This window comes from Larimichthys crocea, chromosome XIII (genome assembly GCF_000972845.2).
Source record: "Larimichthys crocea isolate SSNF chromosome XIII, L_crocea_2.0, whole genome shotgun sequence".
In the NCBI taxonomy this organism is placed as follows: Eukaryota; Metazoa; Chordata; class Actinopteri; family Sciaenidae; genus Larimichthys; species Larimichthys crocea.
The window spans coordinates 32,434,965-32,460,637 of record NC_040023.1 but is presented as its reverse complement, the minus strand read 5'-3'; the positions used below and the strand labels follow the sequence as shown (position 1 = coordinate 32,460,637).

Genomic DNA, 25,673 nt, shown 5'->3' with positions numbered 1-25,673 from the left:
CCTTTAAATTAACGTTAAATTTATAAATGCTGCAATGCTTCTTTTCCACGGTGCAGCTGAGCTTTTATAGCTACAAAACCGTGACAAAGAATAATAGTGAAATTGGTTAATCGCTTCACCCCCTAATCGTCTTTGGTTCTGAAGATATGCTTAACTGCCATCAGCACAACTGGATTTATGAAAGAAAGACAGCTCCCCCTCCTTTCTGTAATGCAGAACACTAACACGACACAAAGTGTGCCACCAGTGACTCAGCATGTGTATAATTAACATGAACAAAGAGGAGCATACAGTGGCAATCGGCGCCAATGTTAGTGAGGTTAAGAAAGAAAAAGTGCGACCAGTCCTCTGAAATGTCATCAGCATCAATTTTCGTCTACACATTAAGAAGTTTTCCAGTCAGTAGGAGATCACAGAAGCTGACAGCATGTCTCATAGCAACGCAGTCAATTGATGCCACCCCCACCCAGAGGGCTGAAGCTTAGAAGCAGTTTTCCGCAAATATTCCCAAATACAATTTCATCCTCCTGAATAATTGAAAACTATGCGTAATGTTTGCAGCATAATTATAGCTTCCATATCCTCACACAGTAAGTGAGGAGAAATTTATGAGGTCTGAGATGCACCAAAATGACTGATGATCAATATTATGAGCTGATCAGATACAGATACATTATTATAGGTGCGGATGTTGGAAGAATTACACAGTAGTAAACTGCAGCAATAAATATTTGATGGTTTTATAACATCTGGAAGTTTGTATTTTTTTTTTTTAATCGCGATATTTTTATTTTTAGATTTATTCTTAAGTTATGATATTTATATCTATTTAAAAAACCCAGTATCAGTCAAGCTCCACATTCTCACATCTCCACACCACACACACACATCAGCATGATGATAAAAATGATATAGGTCTGACAATTACGATGATATGCAACGTGCCCAGACAGCAGTTTTCAGTTCGAGGCCTTATTGGCTCCAGAGTAAATAGGCGATATTGAATGGAGGGTTGGGATGTGCTCTCCAGAGGAGGGAGGGACTAGATCCTGATTTGTCACCTGGCGCTGGTTGCTATGGAGACAGATGATTTCTCCTGCACCATGATGGAGCCCATGGGATGCAGAAATGGATGGGGCAGAAATGGAAAGTAGGTGGCTGGTGACAACCGTTCACTCTGCATGTGACTGTAATGTGACAGGTGGTGATAGACACCGTTTGTGTAGCCCTTCGTTTAACCCTAATGACAAAGGAGGTTGCCACTCCCTCCTGTGTTCCCTCTAACCTTCACAGTGCCCTCCCCTTCAAGACCAAGCACACGGCCCATTGGGAGGTAATTGCGAAGGAGGCAAAAAAAAAAAGCCCTGTCTGCTCTGCCTAATATGTGGGCAGAGAGGAGAGCAGGTAATTGTTAGTGGAAGTGGTTGCCAGTTCAGTGCGTTTAATAAAAATGGTTCTGTAGTAACACAAAAGGAGTTGAATGCTTTTAATAAGACAAAAAAAAAGTAGTTTGCAAATGAAAAGAGGAGTTCAAGAGGTCGCTCAGTCCTAAGAACAATATGCATGTGTGATTGTATACATGCCTCTTAAGGAAACTTCACTCAGAGTATATTGAACTGTATGCGTGTGAACAGGTTTTGAGAAGTTGCAATTGTAGCAGGATGTTCTACATCCAATCACAGTAATGATGATGAGTTGTGGTCTTAATTGGGCTTGAAATAAACTCCTGAGTCCTCTTTGTCTGAGGACATCTTTTGTTCCTCGCAACATTCAGCTGTTTAATAAGCTCTGATCACGTGGTCTGAATTTGGTACCGTCTTGAATTTGGCCTCGATGTCCTTTACATAGAGTTCCCAAAATAATACTTGTGTTTTATGTCATATTGTATAGTTGTTGCCGTTCTGCTGATATTCTTCTATAATCTTCTGTGCAAAGCAAATTCCCCTTGGGGGCAATAAAGGTCTCATTTATTCATGTCTTAGTCCCTTCTAAGCAGGCCTGTCTTTACAAACATGCCGTCTCAGCAGAAATCTTCAGGAGCTCTGTCACTGCTTTGTTTGCTGTCCAAGATTATAATAATAATAATGATGTATGACGGTGGAAACTGGTGAAAATCCTTCACCGCTCTAAGGGGCCTCAAGGATCTGAAAGAACCCCCAATTGCTCTGTAAAACATTTATTACACCTTCAGTCAAAGATGACTAAATAATAAATCAACAAGGCTTCATCGTTTGGACCATCGATCCAAGCTAAATAAAGTTTTTAAACCATCTCCTTCTTCCACTGGTCTCCATCATGTAAGAGCATCTGGCAGCACATTACATCATCTGAAGAGCCCTTGGGATATTTTAATAAACGCCACTGGTTTTAAACGGTCCCCAGGCATGCCATGGTGACAGGTTTAGCCTGTGTTGCTAGAAGCAGCTCATTTTGCATTCCAAGAAAAAAACGATCTGGTCAAAAACCGATGACCTTATGCTCTTTAATTGCACCTCTTGGGATGAGAGGAACGGAAAAGGAAAAATGAGGACAGAGCAAAGGGGGATGGAACAAAATGAAAAAAAGAAAGATTATATAATCCTGTAATAGAGGCAGAAAGAAAATTAGAAAAACATCCTTCAATGTGTAGATAGAGGTCTTTTTTTTTAGCTTTCATTTGTAAGAGAGGGGCAGAGAGCTGGAGAGCAATTGTGAATAGCAGCATGTGGCCAATCACCTTAAACAGCCATAGGACATCTATTGTTGATGAAAAATCTCTGGAGTGAGGGAGGGGCAGCTGTGACACCTAATGTAATGATCTCTTCTTTTTCTTTTTCCAGCACAGTCAGAAGCCTTGTCCCAACATCTGCTGGAGTACGGTTCTGGCTTGGCATTTACTGCGCCGTGTGCTTCAGTTAGTGACCCACATATGCAGGCACAGGGGTAATGACGTAGTTCACAGAGGCACGAACATCTCTTTAATCCTCCATTAAGGCTCTGTGACTGGTCAGCTTTTCCTTCATAGTGAGGGGAGAAAGTGATACTATATGAAAAGCTCTAATAAGAATGAAATACCTAGTCATGTGAAAAGGAGGAAGAAAAGGTACGCCTTTGTTAAATATTAAAGTAGACTGGACACAATTGGATACAGAGGGAAACAGCCTAGCAATGTCCAGAGGTAAGAAAATCTGACAATCGGCATTTCTGAGTCTCATTAATTAACACGTTTCAAAACGAAAAGTTTTGGTTTTATAGGATAATGTGTTGGACAATCTCATGGTCATGGTCGTAGTGACTTTCTGTGGTGGCCACAGCGGAGAATGTGACATTCACTATGCATGAAATAGGCATATAAACCCTGTAAAACCAAAGTTGTTGAATTCAACAGGAGGTAGAGCGGGTCGTCCACTAATCAGATGATCGGCGGTTCGATCCCTGACTCCTTCAGCATGTGTGTCCTTGAGCTAGATACTGAACCAAAAATTACTACCAAAGACTGCACTGTTGGTTTGGAAGACTGCGCCATTGGTGTGTCAATGTGTACGAATGATTAGCTCCCAAACGAATGAGGAATTGGTACCTTGCATGGCAGCCAAAGCTAACACTGTTTGAATGGGTGCCTATTTCCCAAAATGTAAACTATTCTTTCAAGGAATGTCTCTGCAATCAGGTCATGTCGTAATTTATTAAACTCTGTTGTTAATTGTTCATTCTCTAGTACTCTTACTCTCTGAATTTCAGTAAGTCCGAAACTACAAAGCCACCATGGTGCCCGTGGTGATTGCTGTCACAAACAGAATCCAAAAGAGATCTTGGTCATCACTTCATCTTATTTTTCTCAAGTCCAGTGGAACAACAAAGTGAGGATTTGATCTTGGGGTCTGTGGCTGTTTGTGTGAAGTTGTGGTGCAGCTCATTCTGAAACCCTCATGCCTAACCATGCCTTACAAGAGGTTAGCACAGGAGGCCAATTAATCTCCCTCCAACATCTTTGTTGTAGCCAAGAGGGACTGGGAAATACGACTAAAGTCTCAAGGACACTAGATGGGTAGACAGAGTTGACCTGAGAGAGCCGTTCTCAAACTCTTTCCCAGGCTGGTAACAAAGAGAAAAGAAGACGAACGCATCCTGGAGAGTGTCCAAGAGCCACAGGCCCTCCTCCTTCACAACAGAGTTCTAGTGAATAGCCTTTTCTTTTCAGATCAGAGAAAACAGCCGTCACTTATAGAGCTCTGGTGATAAAAGATTAATAACGAACAATCTGTCCAACCTGATTTGCTTCCAGTCATACAGTGTTGAATGGCAAGATTTACAAAAGGGTGCACAAAGATGCTGTAAACACACAAACAAGTCAACCTGGTTTATAAAAAGTATTCAATGAAATTAAAAGCAAGATCCATACATGTCAGTGTAATAGTGATTCAGAATAAAGATTTTTGCCTGGATTTGCTTACCTTTGTTTAGTGAGCAGTGGATTTCAAGGTCTTTGGCGAGTCTTGAGTGTTTAGTACTTTGACGTACTATATTACCTCTCCAGTATAATGCCCTGTTTGTGTTGAACATCATTTAAATTCAAGGCTGAGGACTCAGTTTGGTCTTGCTCTGAGATAAGCTGGAAATATATAAAACATCACTGCTGATACTTTTAGTTAAAGCTCTCATAAAAGTAGGGCATGAGAGCTCTGGGAGCCAAACATCGAAAATAATTCACAACACTGAAGGCTTTGGCTTGCACAGTTAACAAGTGTCCCAAAATGACTTTGCATCACTTTTCCCACACTCTTTTAATTCTTTTCATATCTACACATAAGAGTTTAGTACCAATAGCCTTAAGTCTTAAAACGCTCCAAACATCTTCACATCTTGCCCCAAGCTATCTGACTTTTTCCCCCCGAAGGAGTGCCTTTCCTCAAAATGTTATACCTCCCTGACCCCCTCCTCCTCTCTGTCTCCAAATGAAATCATCCATGATAGCAAAAGTTCACATCTTTTGATCTAAAACAGAGCTAAGAGAGTGAATTTACATTTGCCAGGTGACCAACAACAACCTCGGAGCCCATCGGGTATCATCTAATGACAAATTAGATGACCAGTGTTTCTAAAGGTTCAGGTAGCTCACGGACATCCAGAAAATATCCAAGATATTCAAAAGCCTGCTAGACTTGATCGGTCAATACTACAGAGACTACAAACCACAGACTACAAAGTCTTGGTCCCTAGCCTACAGATTCTGCATTCATATGGAGATATCTGTTTATAGAGATTACCAGAAACATGCCGCACATAGATTTGCTCTGTAACTGCTGGATATACAAATGTTTGATGTGTAAACAAATCTCAGCTAATTTGCCAAATATTTACTTAAAAGATAATGACAGGTCAATGTTAGGTTTACAGCTTTTCTTCCGCTAACTCCAAGTAGCCAAACCCAGTTATTGAAGGTTTAAAAAAAATGTAATTTAAAGTTCACTTAATATAAAATGTATCCTGAAATCTCAAGCTGCACATTGATCCCTACAGTTGCAGTTATTTGACAAAACCATTCCTATTTCAATACCAATAAATACCTCCAGCTAAGAGATTTAGAATGAATAAATACCTAATAAATTAAATAATAAATACTTAACTGTGCAAAAACCAAATCTATCTGGGTCACAGTTGATTTCACCTCTAAGCTTAAGTATGAATATATGGATAGAATTTATTAATGGAAAACAAAAACCTGCATGAACCCAGAAACTTCTCCACATCAGCACTCTGTAAACAGTGAAAAACACATTGTTTTGTATTCTTTAAAAAAGAGATCAACTTTTCCAACATAGAGGTCAGCATGTCGTTAATAAATTGAAGTTAAATTAGTCCTTATATTTTACTCTCCAAAATAATGGTAACCTCTCTTACATGATTTTGTGTGTAGCAACAGCTGTTCATCTATAGTGTTTTGAAATTGCTGAAGTCAAAGGTCAAAGGTGAGGTCAGGAGGGAAGAAAGTGTTCAGGAGCCTCTGACGTCTTATGTTGTATTATTTATTGACGCTTGATCAAGGAGAATTAGAGACACTCTCAAAGTTCATCAGAAGTGCCTGAGTCGGTCTCACATTCTGCCCAACTCATCCTGGTGGATCGACTTTAAACCCCAAGATAAAACCACAAATACTATATGCACAGAATTGGTCAAAGAGAATGTCTTTACCCATGGAGGTGTTATTGTCAGCATATTCTAGTCTGGAGACACAGATGTCTGTTTACGCCGATAGGACCGTCAACATCAAGCTATCTATTATGTCTAAGAAGGCAGCAATAGGTCTCTTTGACCCTGGCCACCACAGTGTTGAGATAGACTGGCACCTACTGTAACCTCAGGATAGAAAATTACATAACATATAGCATTTGAATTCTGCCATATTTTACCAAACTCATGACTATTTCTAAATCTGGATGCTACAATCTGAGCTTGACGTCTTCCCTTGACATGATTACCCTGACATGAAGATGTCGGAGCTACCAAATAATATTTTATATCTGAGCAATCGGCAACCCCCTCCAAAAAAATCTCTGAAACATATTTAAAGCTTTCCAGTGCAATATTTTAAACATTACATTTTTAAAACTATGGTAATATAATGCTTACTATGATCAAAAAGTTTTTATCTTGAGGAAAAAAGAACATCAATGCGCATATTTTAACCCTCCTATCAGTTTCTGTTCTTCACTGCGTGGGAACTCCCACGCGATCCTACAAGGCGGCAGAATTGCTGAAAGTACTGTAAATAGCCCAGTTTTTTTTCGCTTTCTAATTGCCCCAAGCAAGAGGAACTTTTAATAAGCTTTAAAAGACATAATGTATTTTAAATGACAAAAGGGAAATGAGAGAAAGAGTCTATTACGACCAACTTTGGTTAAGAGGAAAGAATAAAGAGTGCCGCTTCCAGCCTTGAGGGTCATGACAAAGGAAAGAAGAGAGGGATTACGGGAAAAATAGAAGAAAATCGGGAGGTGGATGGGGGGGCTCGAAGGGAGATTATGAGTGAAAACATGCCAGAGAAGGAAAGAACGGCAGCAAAGCTTCTCTCTCCGCTTTCCTGTGGTTGTGCATCTTTGAGTATAGAGCAGAAGGCATGTTCTGACGACATCAGAGCATATTGACAAGCTTCTGATGCGAACGCTAACTGTAGATCCAATCTTGCCACATCTCTGTTTACTCCGGGGATTAAATTAAAGAACACAGCATCCAATTTCATACCTGGCTTCCCGCACCACCATTCACAATGTGACATTTACTCGCTAGCACGATGCCCTTTCTCTCTTCCTCTCCCTTTGACTCCCCCACCTCTCTCGCTGCTCATATATATAATACACTGTGAGGCAAACAAGGATAAGAGCAGAAAATGATGCCAGATTTACACAGAAAGGAAATATATTTGCTTATGGGATTAACCACGAAGTCATTCCTCACCCCCCCCAACACTTTTGAGACTGAACTATTTTTCTCCTGCCAAACAAATAGCTTATTCTGTCCCAGATTTCATTGTTTGCATTATCGGTTGACTCTGCATTAAGGTACACTACTTAGCGGATAGCTGCCCTGTCCAGATAAAGATGGCAATTAGTTGCAGGAATTGTACTATGCACTTTATGAAAAAATTCAGCCCCAACGGCAGAATTATTCGAACAGTGCAGCTTCAATGCGAGATATAAAATGACATTTTCTATTATAAATTTATTCAGAACTCATACAAAATCGTGTCACCCCTTTTTTCCTGGCATAATGTGTTGGAGAGCTTTATATTGAGTGAGATTCTTTCCTCTAATGTGAAAGGTTTGCCGGTACTGCTTGTCCAAATCCGAATCAATGCAGCAGCTTGTGTCTTACAGCGCGTTTTTCGCTGATTTCATCCAATTTCTAACTCGCCGCTCCATATGGTTGAGTCACTTTTGTGTAAATGAGTGGCTGGTAGAGAAAGCCAAGTGTTCAACAAGCCAATGGAACCAAGATATTTTTCTCCAGAGCCTGTGCACGTATATTGTTGGTTTCTATGGAGATACCACTCTGTGTGGTATCTATGTGATATCTATGATTGCTCAGCTTGGCCTGTTTGTGTGTTGTTGTTGTTTTCCCTGGAACTGACTGACGCCTGTGAAGATTTTTGATATGTTGAAGAAAGACTCAGTAATCTTTCCTTTTTCAGTAACGCACATCGTGCGAAACCTTCCCATCATCACTCTATGTCACAAAGTGAACTCAGTTACTTTGTGGAGGATAATTAAAGCGTGATGCAGCCATGTTGTGTAGCAGTGATGATATCACGCTGAAATCAGACACCGAGCTATAAATCAAAACTTAAAGCTGAGGTATTTCCAGCAGGACTGCTGCTAACCCCCCGGAGTCATTATATATATATCCAGCTTTAGTGGAGCAAACCAGTTAAAACTGGAGCTGGGTAGCTCAGAAGGAGAACCAACGGGATGCTGCTATTCTTCTACTTGTACTGTAGTGTCTATTATTTACACGTGTTTGCCTTATCAATTTAGCTGATATCAAAGCTCGTTGCTGTGAGTCCACTTTCTGCCCTCCAGCAGTCACATTTGTCAACGCAGCTTTACCGCGAACAAATCACATCAGCCGACTCCATCATCGCCTCCATCATTCCTAAAGTTTTAGTATTGACAACAGCACAGTCCATTAGCTTTCAGAGTACTTAGCTGTTCCTTCATGATGATGCTTTACATCACAAGTGGTACAAGATGCCTTGATAACTTATCACGAGACATTACCTGAAGGAAGACCAACAGATCTCCTCTCTTTACGGCTTATTAAAAGGCCATTCGACAAAAGTAGGATTTCGGAAACAAAATATTGCACCGATCAAATGGAATAAAAGTCAATTCAATCACCAAAACTTATTACAATAAATAGCAGTGAGTGGGAAAATCAATTTTCGGTGACTGATGCAGGTAATGCACAGTGAAAGCATAAAATTAAGACGTTCTGTTGAATATAACAGGATGCATCAGGCAACAAAGATGAAATAAAATGTGGGGAAGATAAACTGTGCATTATAAATCACAACGAGGCTTCGCCACGGCACCACCTTGTGCCATTGAAATCGTGAAATGTTTTTGAAAGTAGTTGGTTATTTATGTGGTCGTCCCTGAGTTTCATCAGATCCACTTTGACATCTTCTCACTTATTCTTTTATCTCACTCAACAACAGTTCAGTTCAAATCCTCACATAATTTCATCGGCGTGTGTACAAGGTTTTTATCACCTTATTCTTTGTACATCTAACTATCAGGGATGAGAGAAAAAACGCCTGAATGCAGCTTACTGATTGTTTAAAGCAGTGTCGTGGATGGATGCTCTGACTTGACAAAAAGCTGCTCTGAACATGCAAACTCAGTGTTTTATGATATTTTTGGTGGATTTCATCAGAAAATGGTTGCTTTGAAATAAAAGATCCCGTCACTCGATTTCAGGACAGTTCTTCAAAAGGACCCCTCTCGGCTATGAACCCGGCAACCTTGAGGCAATGAGAGCAGCAAAGAGCTCACAAACATCACCTTAATAATCCTGAGTCCCTACAGATGAGAGAGGAAGACAGTGCCCGTCCAAGTCTTATTAAGCGCTGATCCGCCCTTTATTAAGGGCTTTTCTATGGGATTTCCCTCTGGCTTACTGGTGTGAACTGACTGATATGCTCCAATGCAGAGGACCTGAGGACCTCTCTGGATCTGGCTTCAATTAGAGACTGTGACACCTCTGGCAGGTTGTAAGACTTCCTCTGCTGAGTGAAAGGTAAGGAAGATGTGGTGACAAAAGCTTACTGAGGCGAATACACGTGTGCCATATTTTACCTCTCAGCAAACAGCTCAGCACAGATAAAGAATGGAAGATTAAGTATGAAGTTCATTCATTAAGATTTGTTGTGAGGATTTTTTTTTATTCATCATTTAAAATGTCAGAAAACTGTGAGAACAGAAAAGAGATAAAAGAGAAAAGAAAAATCGTGTTTGAGAACGCAGGAGAAGATATTAAAGAAATAATTTTAGGCATTTTTGCTCAATAAATGCCTTGAACATTTATTTAATATCAAAATAGTTGTGTGCTTGTACGCAGTAAGGTAACAGTGACAAATGGGGCAAACCGGGGCTGAAGCAAAGCACAGAGAGTAATACACAGATCATTAATCATTCAGTGGCTGCAGGTATGACACAACATTGTCCACCACAGTGCTTCCCCCGTTGTTCCTCTCTAGATCAAAACATCAGCTATATGCTCAGAAATTCAAATGACTTCACTGGTTTCTTTACTTTGAAGACAGTTTTTGGTTTGAATGCAGCTTGAAGGGCAGCCTGCAATGTTGCAATGCCTGCCTTTCCTCATTTGGCCAGATTAGTTTCCTTGTGATGTCTGATTTGCTTTTAAATTGCCAGTGTTGTGTGAAGCAGAATGTCAAATACTTAAATATATTCTTTCCCTGACTCACAGGGAAACAAACATGCTTCCATTCCACTCGAGGGAACCAGTTTCTTTAATGACAACTTGATGATATTACTCTTACTTTAGTTTTCGCTTGTGTTTTAAACTTTCACAAATTGCAGCTCAACTAACCTTGTGAAAGTCTAGAAAAGGTTTGTGTGAACTTGTGAGAGTTTGCCGAAGAAAGAAAAAAGTATTCACGACAAACTGAGTAATTGTTGATCCGTTTTTCTCTAAATTAATTTAAGTTTTGCCCATTTTTTTCCAAGTTTAAGGCTGGTAGTCTATGCTAAAGAGAGATCATTCAACTGAAACGTTTTAAAATGTTCACCCTGTTTTGTTCTAGTCTGTCTTAGTGTACTAAAAAAATGTTAACAGATTGTGAAAAAGAAAATATGTTTCAGAAGATTACGCCTTCAGATCCTCGAGCAAATCGTTGACACTCACCAAACATGTTTCCGATATGCCCGTTTCTCGTCAAAGGCCGCAGCTCGTTTTTGCCCCAGGCGTAGCGCTTGTAGTTGTCCCAGGCAAACTTCATCATCTGCAACACAAACAGAGGGCAGACATACTGGTCACTGGACTGAAAGCGAAGCAACCCACCTCCAAACCCAGATGTAATTAAATCGTTATAGCTTAAGGGAAAGGGAGCGAAAGCTTATTGATCAGACTGGATTAAAGACAAGCACACAATTAACACGCGCATACACCACACAGCTACAACAATAAGATTGACATTTCCCGCTGCAGCTACTGTACTCCTAAATTAAAGCTTGAATGATGCCAGTAGATGAAAAGCAAGTCAATAAATGAAAACACATCTTTGAAAACAGAATTTTTAAAAACTGACGCTCTGTATTCTTTCCAAAAAATGATCTGGGTGTGATTTGTAGAGAAGCAGGAAACTGTTTTTGATGCAGTGAAACAGAGTGTAAGAAAACAACTGTGATCCTAAAGATGATCGATGCATCTCTGCCTACAGCAACACAGTTACAATCAGCTTAGAAGCATGTAAAGGGAGGTTGGTTAATATTAATCAAATAAATTAATCCACAAAGAAAACTACAGAAAGAAATATAGACCGTGCACATCCCAAAAGAACACCAACAACATCTCCATCTATCAGAGATCGCATCAGGAATGATCAAATAGAAATCATGAAGCAGAACAAAGACCCACGTCATTAGATTTTTAGGTGTTTGTTCATAAAGCAGATAAAGATGTGACTGAAAATTTTGAAGAACACTACAATCACTAGGGTTTAACCTCAGGGGACCATGACTGTCTGCATAAAATGTGTTGGCAATACAGCAAATAGTTGTTAAGATGTTTCAGTTTCTGGACCAAAATGGTGGACCAATCAATACAGACAGCCCTCGGGCTACGCTGCAAGAATATGAGCTGTATTAGTGTGAACATTTTATTGTAAATCATCAGCTACAGTATACAGGTTTGAATGTATAAAAAGTCTTTATTTCTCATGTTCTTGGTATGGAAATGAGCTCAGATGAAAACGGGCTTCTCACTTCTTGATCTTCTAGTTTGCATTGAAGTCTTCCATGTATGACAATAGAGCAGCAATCATATGAGACGTGTTTCCTAATGATTCAGCAGCTATCACTGCTATGGCAGCCAAGAAATGAGACAATGTCGTCTTCATATGATCAAAGAGATGCCACGGTGTACACACATGAACAATGCAAATACAGGTCTGAAATAAACCAATTCCAACTGCGAGCTTACAAATATACACTTGACTCGAGGGGTTTCAACTATGACGTGTTCATGAAATTCAATTATCCTCAGAACAATAAAAACAAACATGAAGAAATTGGGCATCCTCCGTGCAATCTGACGAAAGATGGACAGATTGTCTAGGATTAGATTTTTTTTCTCCTCTCTCTGGATTTCAGAGTTACACGTCGTCATCGCTGTTATCAATACTGCAACCGCCTTCCAGAGGTGTGCTCACAAAAGCCTGCGAGAAAGACAACACGAATCCGATTACCTCTGAGAAGGCCTCCAGCAAAAAATCCTCCCAATCTAATAAAAAAAAAGCTCATTATAGACACCTCAAAGAACAAATCCAGCCACTCTTCACCCTTAAACAACCAGCGTTTTTTGGTAAAAGACAGTTTAAATGAATGTCCTTCAGGTTCAGATAAACAGCACGTCACAGAGGTGAGATTTGATTACAGGTGAATTAAATGTAATTAAACTATTTTGAAGCCGCTGTGCCTGTTTAAAGCACGGTGAGGTCAGAAGAAGTGACGCAGTCTGCGTCTCTGTTGTTTTCTTTTGTTGTTTTTCTCCATGAATACGGCATCAAATCGGAGAAAACAACAGTGCTTCTTCCTTCCTGCCATTTATACAAAGAATTACCAATAACCTATGCAGTAGCAATCTCACAGAATGTGAGAAACAAGCACACAGTATGATTAAAGCCTATAGCACCAATGCACCTTGTGGTGGTAATATCTTGAAAGGTTATCATTTTCTTCAAAAAGAGTTGAAAGAACATAAATAAATGAGAAAATATAGTGCCAGTCTGATTGTGTCCCGACAGAATGTTCAGCCCAGCAGAATAAAAAAAGCAGTAAATGTCTCAAGTTTTATTTGAAACTTACTCCATCTTTTATAATGCCAGCTTGTCTCGCTCCTTCGGCAGGCTTTAAAAGCCAAAGAACAAAAGTATAATAGGAAAAAAAAAAGAAAAAAGTGTTGGCTCAAAATGTGGGATTTGGTAAATGTTAGAACTCGGTGTCCCTCCTCGTTTCTTTTGAAGGACGTTACCGACACAGTTTGTCATGGGGTCTTTGCAGAAATGATCAAATGGTGTGATGGAACCTGCAGGACTTTGCGACCATCATCATTAAATAAACTCTGGAGAAAGTAGAAAACAGGCAGCTGGTGTGCTCAAACTGCATGACTGTAGGCACAGAGAATGTAAACTTGCAGCATCAGTGACATGACTCGAAAAAAGGATGTAATGCAGGTGGTTCTGCAACTCATATTAACTTTGACAACTGATTAACGTATAATTTTTATTGTTTAATCTTTAAAATGTCAACACAGAATAAAATTTTCCAGAGCCTGAGGTGACATCTTAAAATTGATTCTTTTGTCAATGATCTAAAACTGTTAGTTGTCAATTTCTGATGACGAACATCAGAAAAGCAGCAAATCGTGACATCTGAGAAGCTGCAGCCAGTCAATATTTCACATTTTGCATCATAAGTGACGAAAATTAATAATCATTGATCAAAACTCTGGTTGAAGGTCAATAAATTGGTTTTGACCACTGAATCAATCACAATGAAATTGACATACTACAAATATTTTCATAATATGTGTCATAATTTATATAATTTATGGCCTTTTATCAAAGGAGAGTAATACATAATTGCTGGAGTCACCTTCTTGAATCTTATTTTCTATTTCTCAGTATTTTATGACATTTTATAGATGATTTATCAAAATAATAATTATTAATGAAAATCTTGTTGCAGCCTTGGACTGCTAATTATGTTGTTATGTTATTATGGTATGTCAGGACAGAGAGAGATGATAAACAACTTTAAACTGGTCTGATTTTTGCAACTATACAGGCATGATTAAAAACAACGTGTGTGTTTTATGATATGGATAAGCAGGATAAAAAGAATGAAGTAATGTATGATGAGCTCTTTAACCTGATCCAAAAACATGTGAAAACTAACAGGCTTAGTCCTTTTTTTGAGGGAACTGGATTTGCTTTCTCGAGACTTGCAGATATTCTGCACAAGGCAAAGCTGTGTTTTCACACCAGAATGTGAGCACGATCAAACTCACACTCCATGAGAATATTCAGCTCAGCCTCCTGCTGCGACATACTGAAGCGGTTTCAGTCACCTGGAGGGAAACAGATATCTGGCATTGTGTTTTCACATCCCCGCTGTTGTGTGCTGCAGACAGTGAAAGTGTGGGAGGACCCAGGGTCAAACAGCCGTAGGATTGCTGGTGTAACAACCCATCATCACAACACACACGTCGCTAATCAATAGCTGCTGCCACAGCCGAGCAAGCCACCCCCCAACGCTGCTTCGCCAAGAGAGCAAGTAGATGAAAGATTCATTTCCAGGGGCACAAAAAGAAAACACAGACATGATCTGACACGACACTGACCTGTTCTTTCGTTAAACTAATTGGCTGGTTGTTAGACACTGGACGATCAATAATTGAACAGAGAACTAGTGATTAAAATGAATCAGGGATTGACCAGAGATAAAACTTGCCAATACAAAGACCTCAGGTCAGAAGTCGTGCGCTCAAAGATAGTCAGACAACATCAAGCAGATTCATGAAAGAAACACAAGCAGCTGCACAACGCTGCCTTAGCTCAAAGGGCTTTTTTAAAACTCCCTGAGGAGGAGACGGTTTCACATCCAACACAAACATGGCAAGAAAATCCCGAAACTGCTGCAATATTCATTTCCCTTTCCTCGAGTAAAAAATATATAGCCCAATTTACCAGTTACTTCATCTCTATTTAAATCCACCAGAACTATAAATAAAGCATGTCCATATGAACATCTGTGTCATCTCAAAAAAGAGCTATTCTTTGCCATGCGTTGGTCATCTGGAGTAGGTCGTAAACACCCGGGAGGAAATGACCTCTCCGAGAAAATCCCAGCCCCGGACCGCAAACTGGTCTGCAGTGTTTCCTCTGCATCATTAAGAACAATAGTAAGGCCCTCTCTGAGGACAAAAAACTAGAGTATGATAAAGTACAGCATGAAAAATTACATTGACAATCTGCTGTGTCAACGTTAAAAGGGCTAAAAGCTTGAAATTAACATTTTTTAGCATCACCAAGTTCAAAAATATGAGAAATTCATCTACATGCTTTAGACTCTGTCAATGGTACAATCTATTATCGCCACAGGGTTACGAATTGGCCTTCATGAATAATGAAACCTTGGTTATATAACTTTTATAACCTCTGTTGTTTGACTGAAATCGTGGGTCTGCATTCACTCAAAGGACAAAGTTGGTCTTGCTAATAGATAAATACGTTTTGAAAACTCAAGGCTGTGATCAAACTTTTCTTTTTTTCCTCCATGACTGCCTACGTGCACAGAATAGAAAGAAGTCATGAAAGAATGACAGGGAGAAAAGGCATTTTCAAAGCCCTGTTGTCAGCAAGAGGATCTTGAAGTTGGAGTTAGTTGGTCACTTTTTGCGGTTTTGTTTGAGTTGAGAAATCTCTTTAACAAATTTAGATATGCAGTAACCGGCAGCACAGTCACAACGGGTCAGTAGTGAGGCTTTTAAAGCTTGTTTGATCCGTCACTGCAAACACGAGCCAACAAGGTCCATGTTTAACAAATTTAAGGGGATGACGCAGCGGTAAAGAACCATCTGGCACACAGCAGTGTTGATCTGAACTGAAAGTTTCTCTGAGGCAAAAAAAAAAGATAACGAGCAGCTTTTAAACCGAAAGTACTGTTACGGAGGACGAAAACGGCATAATGAGATGTTGCCAGAGGAACAAGCCTGAATCTGGAGTTTAGATGAAGTCTTCTGAATAAAGGATTGTGCTAATGTCTTAATAAATCGAACAACGGCGATCCGCAGTAACCGCAAACAAATGTGCTGAGTTTTCTCCCGTGGGGTTATTCCCAAAGAGTATGACTACGTGTTTTTCCCCACAAGACTTGCTGTATTTTAAAGCTGACACTGAGCATCTGCTGTTTCCACTTTTTGGTTTTACATAAAAACCATTCCCTGGGCTCTCAGGATGACAATCTTTGATTTCAAGTCAAGGTTACTCTGCACAGGAGTTGCAGTGCGTATAGACACTGGTGAAAAGTGCAGGAAAAATGGGTTACCGACTACTTTCTGCACAAGCAAGAATAAATATTTTACAGGAAAAGAAACTCAATTTAATGAAGTTCAGATTTGTGTAGCTGTGGTAGGCTTGAGAATTTACACCCACTGTGGTTATAGCTAATTAGGCAACAGTGTGGGGCTGACATAGGCTGCACCACCAGTGAAGATCTACTACTGGTTCATCGTAAACATGGTACTGGCAGCTGGGCTTGGACTCAGTGGCCCCCACGTGGCCCTGGAGAGGTAGATATACAGAGATTAACTGGTGGGCTGAACAATTTGTAGCTTATTCTGGACATCTAATTAGAGCAGATCTTCCGCTTAAGGCACAGCAACAGTCCTCATCCCCACTGATATCACCACGGTCTCTAGCTGTGTGGGTTTCTTCAAAGAACCCCGCCGTGGGAACTCAGAGCACACCACGTTTCTAATATAATGATAGTGAATGTTTTACACGGGAAAGATTCAGATTAAATGTGTGTGAAATATTTACATATTGTGCGTTTTTACACATAAACCAAAAATATAAAACCTAATTAAGTGCTCAAAAGTTAAAGAGGCTATGGAGATCAAGAAGTTGTGGTTGTTGTGCTATCTGTACGTAGGGACAGAAAAGCAGGACAAAAATCATTAATCGCACAACATTATGTAACACTACACAATTAGTACTGCTGCAGCAGATGGCAGCAACCGAGCTGCATCCTGCTAACTAAGCTGCATTTCGGCGTGTTCTTTTTCAGAAATTTTCAGAAAATTACGGGAAATCAAACAAAACGAGAAACTGCACAGACCCACAGTCTCTCACGCACGTAGCTGAAGGTACGCTTCATTTTTCAACCATAAAATCTTATTTTTGTGGCAGAAAAAGAAAGATGCTGGAGAAGTTGCAAACATAAATAAGCCTTCAGGAAATCTTTCAGACTTCTTGGTTTCTAGTGCGTTTTTTTTTTTTTTTTTAAAGAGCTGCAGTGTAGTGGTCATACAACATGGCAATATACTTTCAGGGTTAAGAGTGCGAGTCCCACTGGGGCCGTCCATGTTGAAAATAAACTCACTTGCGGTACCGTCTGGCACTTCAGATAAGAGCATTCATCAAACGGCATGCAGTATGAGACCAGAAGCAAACCAGTGTCCAAGTTTCCTAAGTTGGTTTCATGATCATCTCCTCACTCCGACTGTTTAAAAATCCACCCATAACTGATATGGAGCTTTCTGCATGTAAGCATGTCGTGTCTTAAAAGTGACAATAAGATAAAGAAAACCTGATTGATCAATCTCAGCTTTGACTGGCACGGTTTATAATCTATCCTAGAGCAACAAAAAGCCATCCTGATGAGGGAAGATACTCTTAAAAAATGGCATAAATCATACTATAATCCAAAAGTGACAGCAGTCACATCATAATATAATGACGGGGTTAAATGAAAGGATCTGCCATCAATCAGCCATCGTTTTGAATATTTAAATGTGCTTTCAGTCAGTCAAACTTTTAGAACTAATATACTTGTTGGAGACAATGCTCAGGCATCGTAAAAAAGTAGAATTAAATGGCATATCTTATGAAATTAATACAAAAAACATAAAATATATTAAAAGATAGAACACCCACAGATGCATATCTACAATCCATAGTGAGTAACAACAAGTTAAAAAGATAAAATATGCAAGAAAAAGAAGAATAAGCAGAAGATGTTCACATGTTTGAGCCTCAGCATCATCCGGTCGGTGAAAGAAAGCTGACGAGGACTCCATTCTTCATTGTTTTTGCTACACACAAGCTGATTTCATTTTGTCAAATGCCAGCTCAATGCAGAATGCTGCCTCTCTTCTCATAACACTGACAAAACTGTGTGTAAACCAGAACTGACCACAGTACCTCTTTCTCAGCTAAAACAACACGGATCATTTCACACCGCATGAACAAGGGGTCTTATAAATATACATGAAGCATGCCTGAATGCCCGCTTGACACTTTCCCACCCTGCACGTTTTGTAATGCAGTTGTTATGTTTGGTTCCAGGGGGCGAGGCATTCCCTTTAATCTGAGGAGGCTTTGGGTGGATCATGGATAATAAATCACCCCGGCACCCTGGCATGGCAGCCCCAAGACGCCGCTGCATTAACGAGGTGCTGTGTCATCACCTGAAACCGAGGGGACCTTTGGCAGAGAAGACACAGAATCAGCTTTCCTCCACCGTTTCCTCTCTGAACTTCCCACCTTCACTCCCCCCTCCACACACACACACACACACTTCCTCCAGATTTCAGTATTAGACCTGTCCTGGAGCACAGCCATTTCCTGCCTATTAAAACCACATTTATGGTAAACGGTGATGGAGCCTTGTAGGTCTCTGAAGGCCAGTGAGATCTCATCCTGAGTCAGCACAACACCGTGGTCAATTACAAGCAAGTCTCAGTACAAGAGCCAAAGTTGGACAACCAGGCAATGACTGAGCGGCGGATCATTCATGCATGGAATTAATGAATGTGTGGAATCAATCCCCAAATCAGCTCAAAGTAGTTGTTAATATATCAGTCCTGTTTAAAATCATGTTTAGTTTCATTAATAGATCAAATCTGATAGATGATCAATCTTGACTACAAATCTTTGACCCAGTTCTGTGCCATCTTTGATATTTCATTTTAGCATCTTTAAAAATAGATTTTTAACTGTAAATGAAACATTTTTAATACCCATAAACATCCATTTCAGCCCTGAGTAGTGCCTACAGGTGTGCCTTTGTGGCTGCAGGAACGCCCAACAACCGTCACCAAACAAGAGCAGCCTGCACGTAGCCTGAGAGACGAAACCCATGGCAAAGAAAAGTTTCAAAGCACTCGCAGCTGTTCGTCAATGCAATAACTGAAGCCGACTGTATCGTTATTTTTATGAACTCAAATCTTCTCTCATGTGGACCGTGAGAGAAAATCAAACCTGAAAACACAAAAGTGACAGGGTCAAAACTCCCATCCCCGGTAGAAATTACATCCTTGATTGAATTTATTTTTTCATTACTGAGTTGCATTGAGCGGAGCAAAAAGGTTGAAGGACTATTTACAATCATGATCTTGTATACAAATATGCAAAAGTACCTGTACATCAAAAACACAACAGATTTCTGAGTATGTCTGCAGAGTCCGTATAACTAAAAATAATTGAGTCAGCAAGCGTTGGTACATTAAAATTGCAGCTGCATAATTTAAGCAAACTGATGCAGACACCTGGATTTGAGCTCTGAGCATTACATTTGTTTTTGCACATCATTTCTAGAGAATTCACTTCATTCACCTCATTTTCAAGCCAAACCATCAATATCCATCTGTTAACATCTGAACTAATGGTATTTACATTACTGTAAGTCTTCACAATGTAAACTCACTCCGGTGTTGTCCACATATTATCTCTCTCTTTCTTTCTCTTTCTCTCTGGCAGGTATCCTCACTGCTCTCTCCAAAACGGATCATTAGGAGAGATATGTGGCCTGTGCCAAGTCGTCTCCTGAGTGTCTCCCACTGGTGGGTTGAGAGTTCCAAAGCGCCATGAAAGATTCATGCCAGGAAAGAGAGAATCGCCACAAGGAGCCTATTAAAATGTCTGGACTCGGGGTCTTGAATTGTTGGGGAGGTAGACTCGGAGTAATAACGTGCCTAAATGGCCCCAGTAGAGCCAGCTGATGATAAGTAATGAATAGAAAGAGAGAGATGACAATAGAGATGTGAATAGACCTAACTATGACTCATAACTGTATTTAAGGAAGTTGATATAAGAAACACATTTTTGTCCACTTGCAAACCCAATAAAGTTTCAAACATGATTGGCAAAAAGAGAGAAAGGCAGCATTTCTTTGTAGTGTTCAACTGTGAGTGGAAAGTAAGAAACAAAAATATTGAGCTGCAGAGAGCTGAATGATGCAGACAATATGGTCAGTCTGTTCTGCGGTGTTCACTTCAAGTTCAGCTTTTATATCACAGCTGTCTCAAGACAATTTAGCCTTTTGACAGCAGCCATGTGGGAAATCGAACTACTGAACTGCTCAAGCTGGAAGTAAACCAAAATGTTTGGCATGCCAGAAATGTCCCCTGCAACCAGACTGTTGATTATTCAGGCAATTAATCAGGCATCATAAGAAAATCCTTTGTTCAGGACCAAGGCCCCACCGTGACTCTTGATGAGGATGCACGGTTACAGATGATGGATGCATGGATGTTTCTGCAGCTTGGTGTTCGGATCAACACCGTCATCGCTGTGCAAAATCACTGGGCAAAATAGGCTGCGAGCAAATCTGTTCCAAAAACAGAACTCACTTTAAAGAACTTGTCTTTCCAATTAAACACTAGTTTGGAAAATAAGACCTGAAATAAAGAGAGACTCTAAATATTCTAAGAGTTGGGAAGTCTCTGGAGCATCACAGGCAAGTTGAAAAGGTTTTCAAAGCTGCATCTAACTGCTACTAAAAAAACTTTCCACACCGACGTAAAGCTGCTCAAATCAATATTTTCTCCATTAACAATGGATGAACTTACTATATATAATGTTAAGACAGCACAACTTCAAATGAATGTCAGTGTTGCTCTGTGTCTGCTGGACACATGGGTTGAAATATGCAATCGTTTGCCAACTGAAGAACTTTATAAGGTGACTGCATGTCAGTCAGTTTAATTACCTAATGAATGCATGATAAAGTATAGTGTATAGTGGTCCACTTGAACATACTGTTGGTGTAAGCACAAACCGAATTAAAAAGAACAATTGTTTCAAAAAAGGTCCAACAAAATGTTCTCGGTATGTAAATGAAGATGAAGTTGCTGCCGAAATGCTGAGTACGCGTACAATTACTGAGTGACAACTTGATTGAAACGCTGGATTAATGCTTGTTTTAGTGGAGCTGTGTTTTCTTTCAGTGCATTACATTTAAAAGTGCTGTTTGTCTGCACAGGAACTCTCCAAGGCTCCAAACAGCTCTCCATCCTTTCAGTTTCCGCGGATCACTGAGCAGTCCCGATCAATAGACCCTATCAGACAAGTTCAAGGAATCTGACGGAGCACAGAGCTGGGTGGACTCTAAACTTGGAGTGGAGCAACAGGAACTTTGACGAGAAACAGCGCACACCCAATAATTCTCCCCTAACTTTCTGAATCTCGTGTCAACTTGTTGACAGCAGCTCCGTCCTCAAAGACAAGCTTGTAATGAAATTGCAGAGATGATGTGGAAAATGAGGGGTTAGTGACAGTAAATATAAACCATTACAGACGTTTTACAACGTTATTAAAAAGAGTAAGGCAGAAGACAGACGAGCAGTGGGAGAGGGTAGCTAAAGAAGGACCTACCGAGGAGTGGGAAGTAATTTGTCTGCGAGAAATTGCCAATTTGAGTGGGCTGCCTGGGGATAGGGTTTCACTCTGGGATGCTAAGAGTGTCTTGTGATGATCATGATGCTGACTCCAGCATGCTTATTAGAAATGAATCTACAATGACCTTCCATTGTAGAAAATTTCAAACAATGCCACGGGCCTCAGCACCCATCTGTAGGTGTTTTCAGTGAGTAGTACCCAGGGGAACGGTTTTACCAGGAGTTATTTCAAGAAGACATACAAGTAGATCAGGCCTAGCTCAAATGCACCAGGGAGAGAAAAAGGGAGCAGCATTAATAGATTTATCAAGGTAAGATGAGGAGAGCTGGATTCCCACAAAGGATCATTTCAGATGAAGTGAGACTGATGGCCTGTTTTTCTTTCTTTTTCTTTTTTTTAATAGTGTCACCTGCCTGGTGTCATTTTTTAGATTAATTTCACCTGGAACCAACTGACACACAGCACAGTGTGCAAATGAACTGTTTTGTCATTTTACTCAACAGACTGTCAGAGCACATGGGGTGTGTTACGTTCAGGTGAGCAACCACAAACCAAAAATCACACAACCTCCAAATAACTGGTGCACTGGTGAAGTGTGTCAGGCATTAGTGTTTGTCTTCCCGTGGTGAGCTGAGCATCCTCGCTGCAGTCTGCAGCACTGGTTGGTATACGAGATCAGAAAACCTTTCAGACAGCTACTGTTGCTGAGAGAGAGCTTCACAATCATATCATTCCCTGATCTTCTCAATGTTTTTGTTGTTTATATGTGCAAACAGGGGTCAACTAAGGAAGATCTCGTCATTACAAAGTACCAAACATCGATACTTTTATGGTAGCAAACAGGATTGCTTGGATATAGTTCTGACAGAGAGCCAAGACGAAGGGCGTTTCTGACGGCAAACAAATACACCAGGTTTAGCAGAGCCTTCCAGACCTCTCCTCTTCTCCAGCAATGTTTTTTTTAGCTCCTCCTGGGGGGATCCTGAGGTGATCCCAGACCAGATGGGCTATATAATCCCCCCAAGAATTCTGAGATGTCTGGATCTGCCCCAGAGATCTCTTGGACATGCCCAGAAAACCTGCAAATTAAAGGTGCCCAGAAGGCATCCGGACCAGATATCTAACCCCGGGGCTCCTTTTTTTTGGGGGGGGGGGATTTTTCAAGCTTTATTTCTGATAGAGAGCTGAAGAGTGACAGGAATGTGGAGAGAGAGATAGAGAGAGATGGAGAATGAGATGCAGCAAAGGGCCGCTGCTGAGTCTTCGTACATGGCGTGGATGCTAATCAACGCCCCGGGCCGCCTTTAGTTTTTGAGGTTATGGACGCAACAAGATAGTTGATTATTCAACTAAAATATTTGCTTTTCTTTGTCAAACATGACAGGGTTTTAGACCAGACAAACTTAGCAACTTCAAGGCATCACTCACTGTGTTTGTCGATGCCATTTTTCACCACTTTGACATTTAATACAGGAAGCGAATTGCAGTCCTAAATCCTTTCCATATGCAATTAATGGACGTACTTTAAAATATTCCTGCAGAGCCTTGTACTTAATGTTATATTGGATTTTGTTTTAATATAAGTTACTTCTTAATGTCCTTATCTCAGACTTTACTGAGTTCTATGTACAGTCTATGTCTTCTATTGCCTTATTGTTTCAAAGTAGTATCATTATTGTTAGGTTGCTTTGCTGTAACAAGAATTCCCTCTCCTGAGCTCTGACGATAAACAAACAGGATTTTTTTGTTTTCTTTCTTATTGACACAGATCCAGACTTCTTCTTCCAGACTTTCACAGTTAAGTTTGCTGCATTCGTTATAGTTTTAGCACACTGGCTGAGAGGAGAGGCACCAATGGGAAACAGAAAAGCATTTGTAATAAGCCTTAAGTGTAAAATCTTTGTGTCTCCTTGCTAACAAACTGAACGAAATGCTCACATAACACATTCGCTAATGGCTTATCACATTGGCAGAGCCTCACACCATGTTTCAATTTCTTCTGATCCCTTCCTATACAGGCTGGGAGCTTTCAAACACCTTTTTCTCCCTCCTCATATGATTCTTCAAACACAGAGGCAAGCCTTTGAACTCAAAGATGATCAGCCTTGCCACTTCTTTCATCTTAAATTTGTGACTTCTCTGGAGTGGAAAAAATAATTTGGATATCAAATGTTGTCAGTTGGTTGAGCAGGTTTGCCTCTTTAAAATAGCGTTTGTGCAGAAAACAGCAATGAAACCAATTCATTTATTACAATTCTGTTGATACAACACGATTTGCATACCAAAACGTTTGTGCTGTAGCTTAACTTGATTAGTATGATGCAGGCCAATAAGATAAAATTAATGAGAAATGAGATCATTTATTGTTGCAATACATTATTTTCCAAATAAAAATGTCGGCTGCAGTTTTCTGAACAGAAACAACAAACCACCACCGGTGCCTTACTGTCCTTACACAAACCATAAATCATGAAAGAAGCACTTAATGAAATGGATAAAAACAGCGAAGCGCTGCCTTCCATTAGCGAGCAAAGAAACCAACAGACCTCCTAAATTCTAATTTAATAACTGGGTCTGCAGACGCCACATGTACAGATAAGCAAAGTAACCTCTTGGAGGAACATGTCTTTAATTTATTATCATCCTCAGACACCAGCAATTTAAAATGCAAGATGCATTTTTCGCTGAGGTATGAACGCAGGTCGAAGAAAGTTATATATTCTTTTTCTTTGCCGATTGAGGCAGCGGGGAGACATCAGTCACTTTGCCAGAACTGTTTGACAGCCCTATTCTCTGACTCTAATGAAATCCCAACTCAGAAAAGAGCCAATTTCAATGCTTAGACAATAAACCCTCCACATCCTTATCCTGTGCCCCATTCACACACAGCAGAACAGGCATCTGCCGCCCTGCCTGCAACCCACATCCAGTAAATCCCCCAAATATCATCTTCAATTAAAAACAATAGGAGCCTAAGCTTTTGAGAGGATCATGACTAGATTAACAAATTAACATTAACAATAGTTCTCTTTGGAATACACAAGATGCATACGCTTGGCCTGCTGACATGCGACTTTTAAAAAAAAACAAACTGATAATTGTCAAAGTCACTGAGCTCAAACAGATGCAAATGCAAACAGTCGGCCAGTCACGGCTACAGTACAAAGGTCGGATTACAACTGCAGACTGACAGTGTTTCAATACAGATGCTCGATTTTGATATTTCTATACTGCTGCTTACTTTCTGCTCACTTATTTACTTAGTTACTTATCTGTCGACATATTTACATGCACAGATATATCTGCAATATCGGCCGACATATTGATCTGGCCTGTCAAGTAGCCTAGCCTTAATTAAGACTGTGGTGATCTTAATGTATAGCCGCCTTAACTACAACAATCAACAATGGCAACAAAGATAGGCCACAGGAAAAAAATGCACAGTTGGGCTCAGCACGACTATAAAAACAAAAGGCATAATTCATTTGTCACTTGTGCTTCTTGACAAGACATGAGCCGTTATATATTCTTTTTCTTTGCCGATTGAGGCAGCGGGGAGACATCAGTCACCTTGCCAGAACTGTTTGACAGCCCTATTCTCTGACTCTAATGAAATCCCAACTCGAAAGAGCCAATTTCAATGCTTAGACAATAAACCCTCCACATCCTTATCCTGTGCCCCATTCACACACAGCAGAACAGGCATCTGCCCCCCTGCCTGCAACCCACATCCAGTAAATCCCCCAAATATCATCTTCAATTAAAAACAATAGGAGCCTAAGCTTTTGAGAGGATCATGACTAGATTAACAAATTAACATTAACAATAGTTCTCTTTGGAATACACAGATGCATACGCTTGGCCTGCTGACATGCAACTTTAAAAAAACAGATAATTGTCAAAGTCACTGAGCTCGAACAGATGCAAATGCAAACAGTCGGCCAGTCACGGCTACAGTACATAGGTCGGATTACAACTGCAGACTGACAGC

The 25,673-nt window shown here is 40.2% G+C and overlaps 1 protein-coding gene across 2 annotated transcripts in view; it reads right to left on the bottom strand.

Moving 5' to 3' along the window:
• Positions 1–25,673, bottom strand: part of LOC104924713 (mannosyl-oligosaccharide 1,2-alpha-mannosidase IA) — a 187,542-nt gene that overhangs the window by 92,877 nt on the left and 68,992 nt on the right. For both annotated transcript variants that reach the window (XM_027287354.1, XM_027287355.1), the window contains exon 2: positions 10,906–11,002. In XM_027287354.1, coding sequence (XP_027143155.1) covers positions 10,906–11,002 — 97 coding nt within the window. The remainder of the gene's footprint in view (positions 1–10,905; positions 11,003–25,673) is intronic.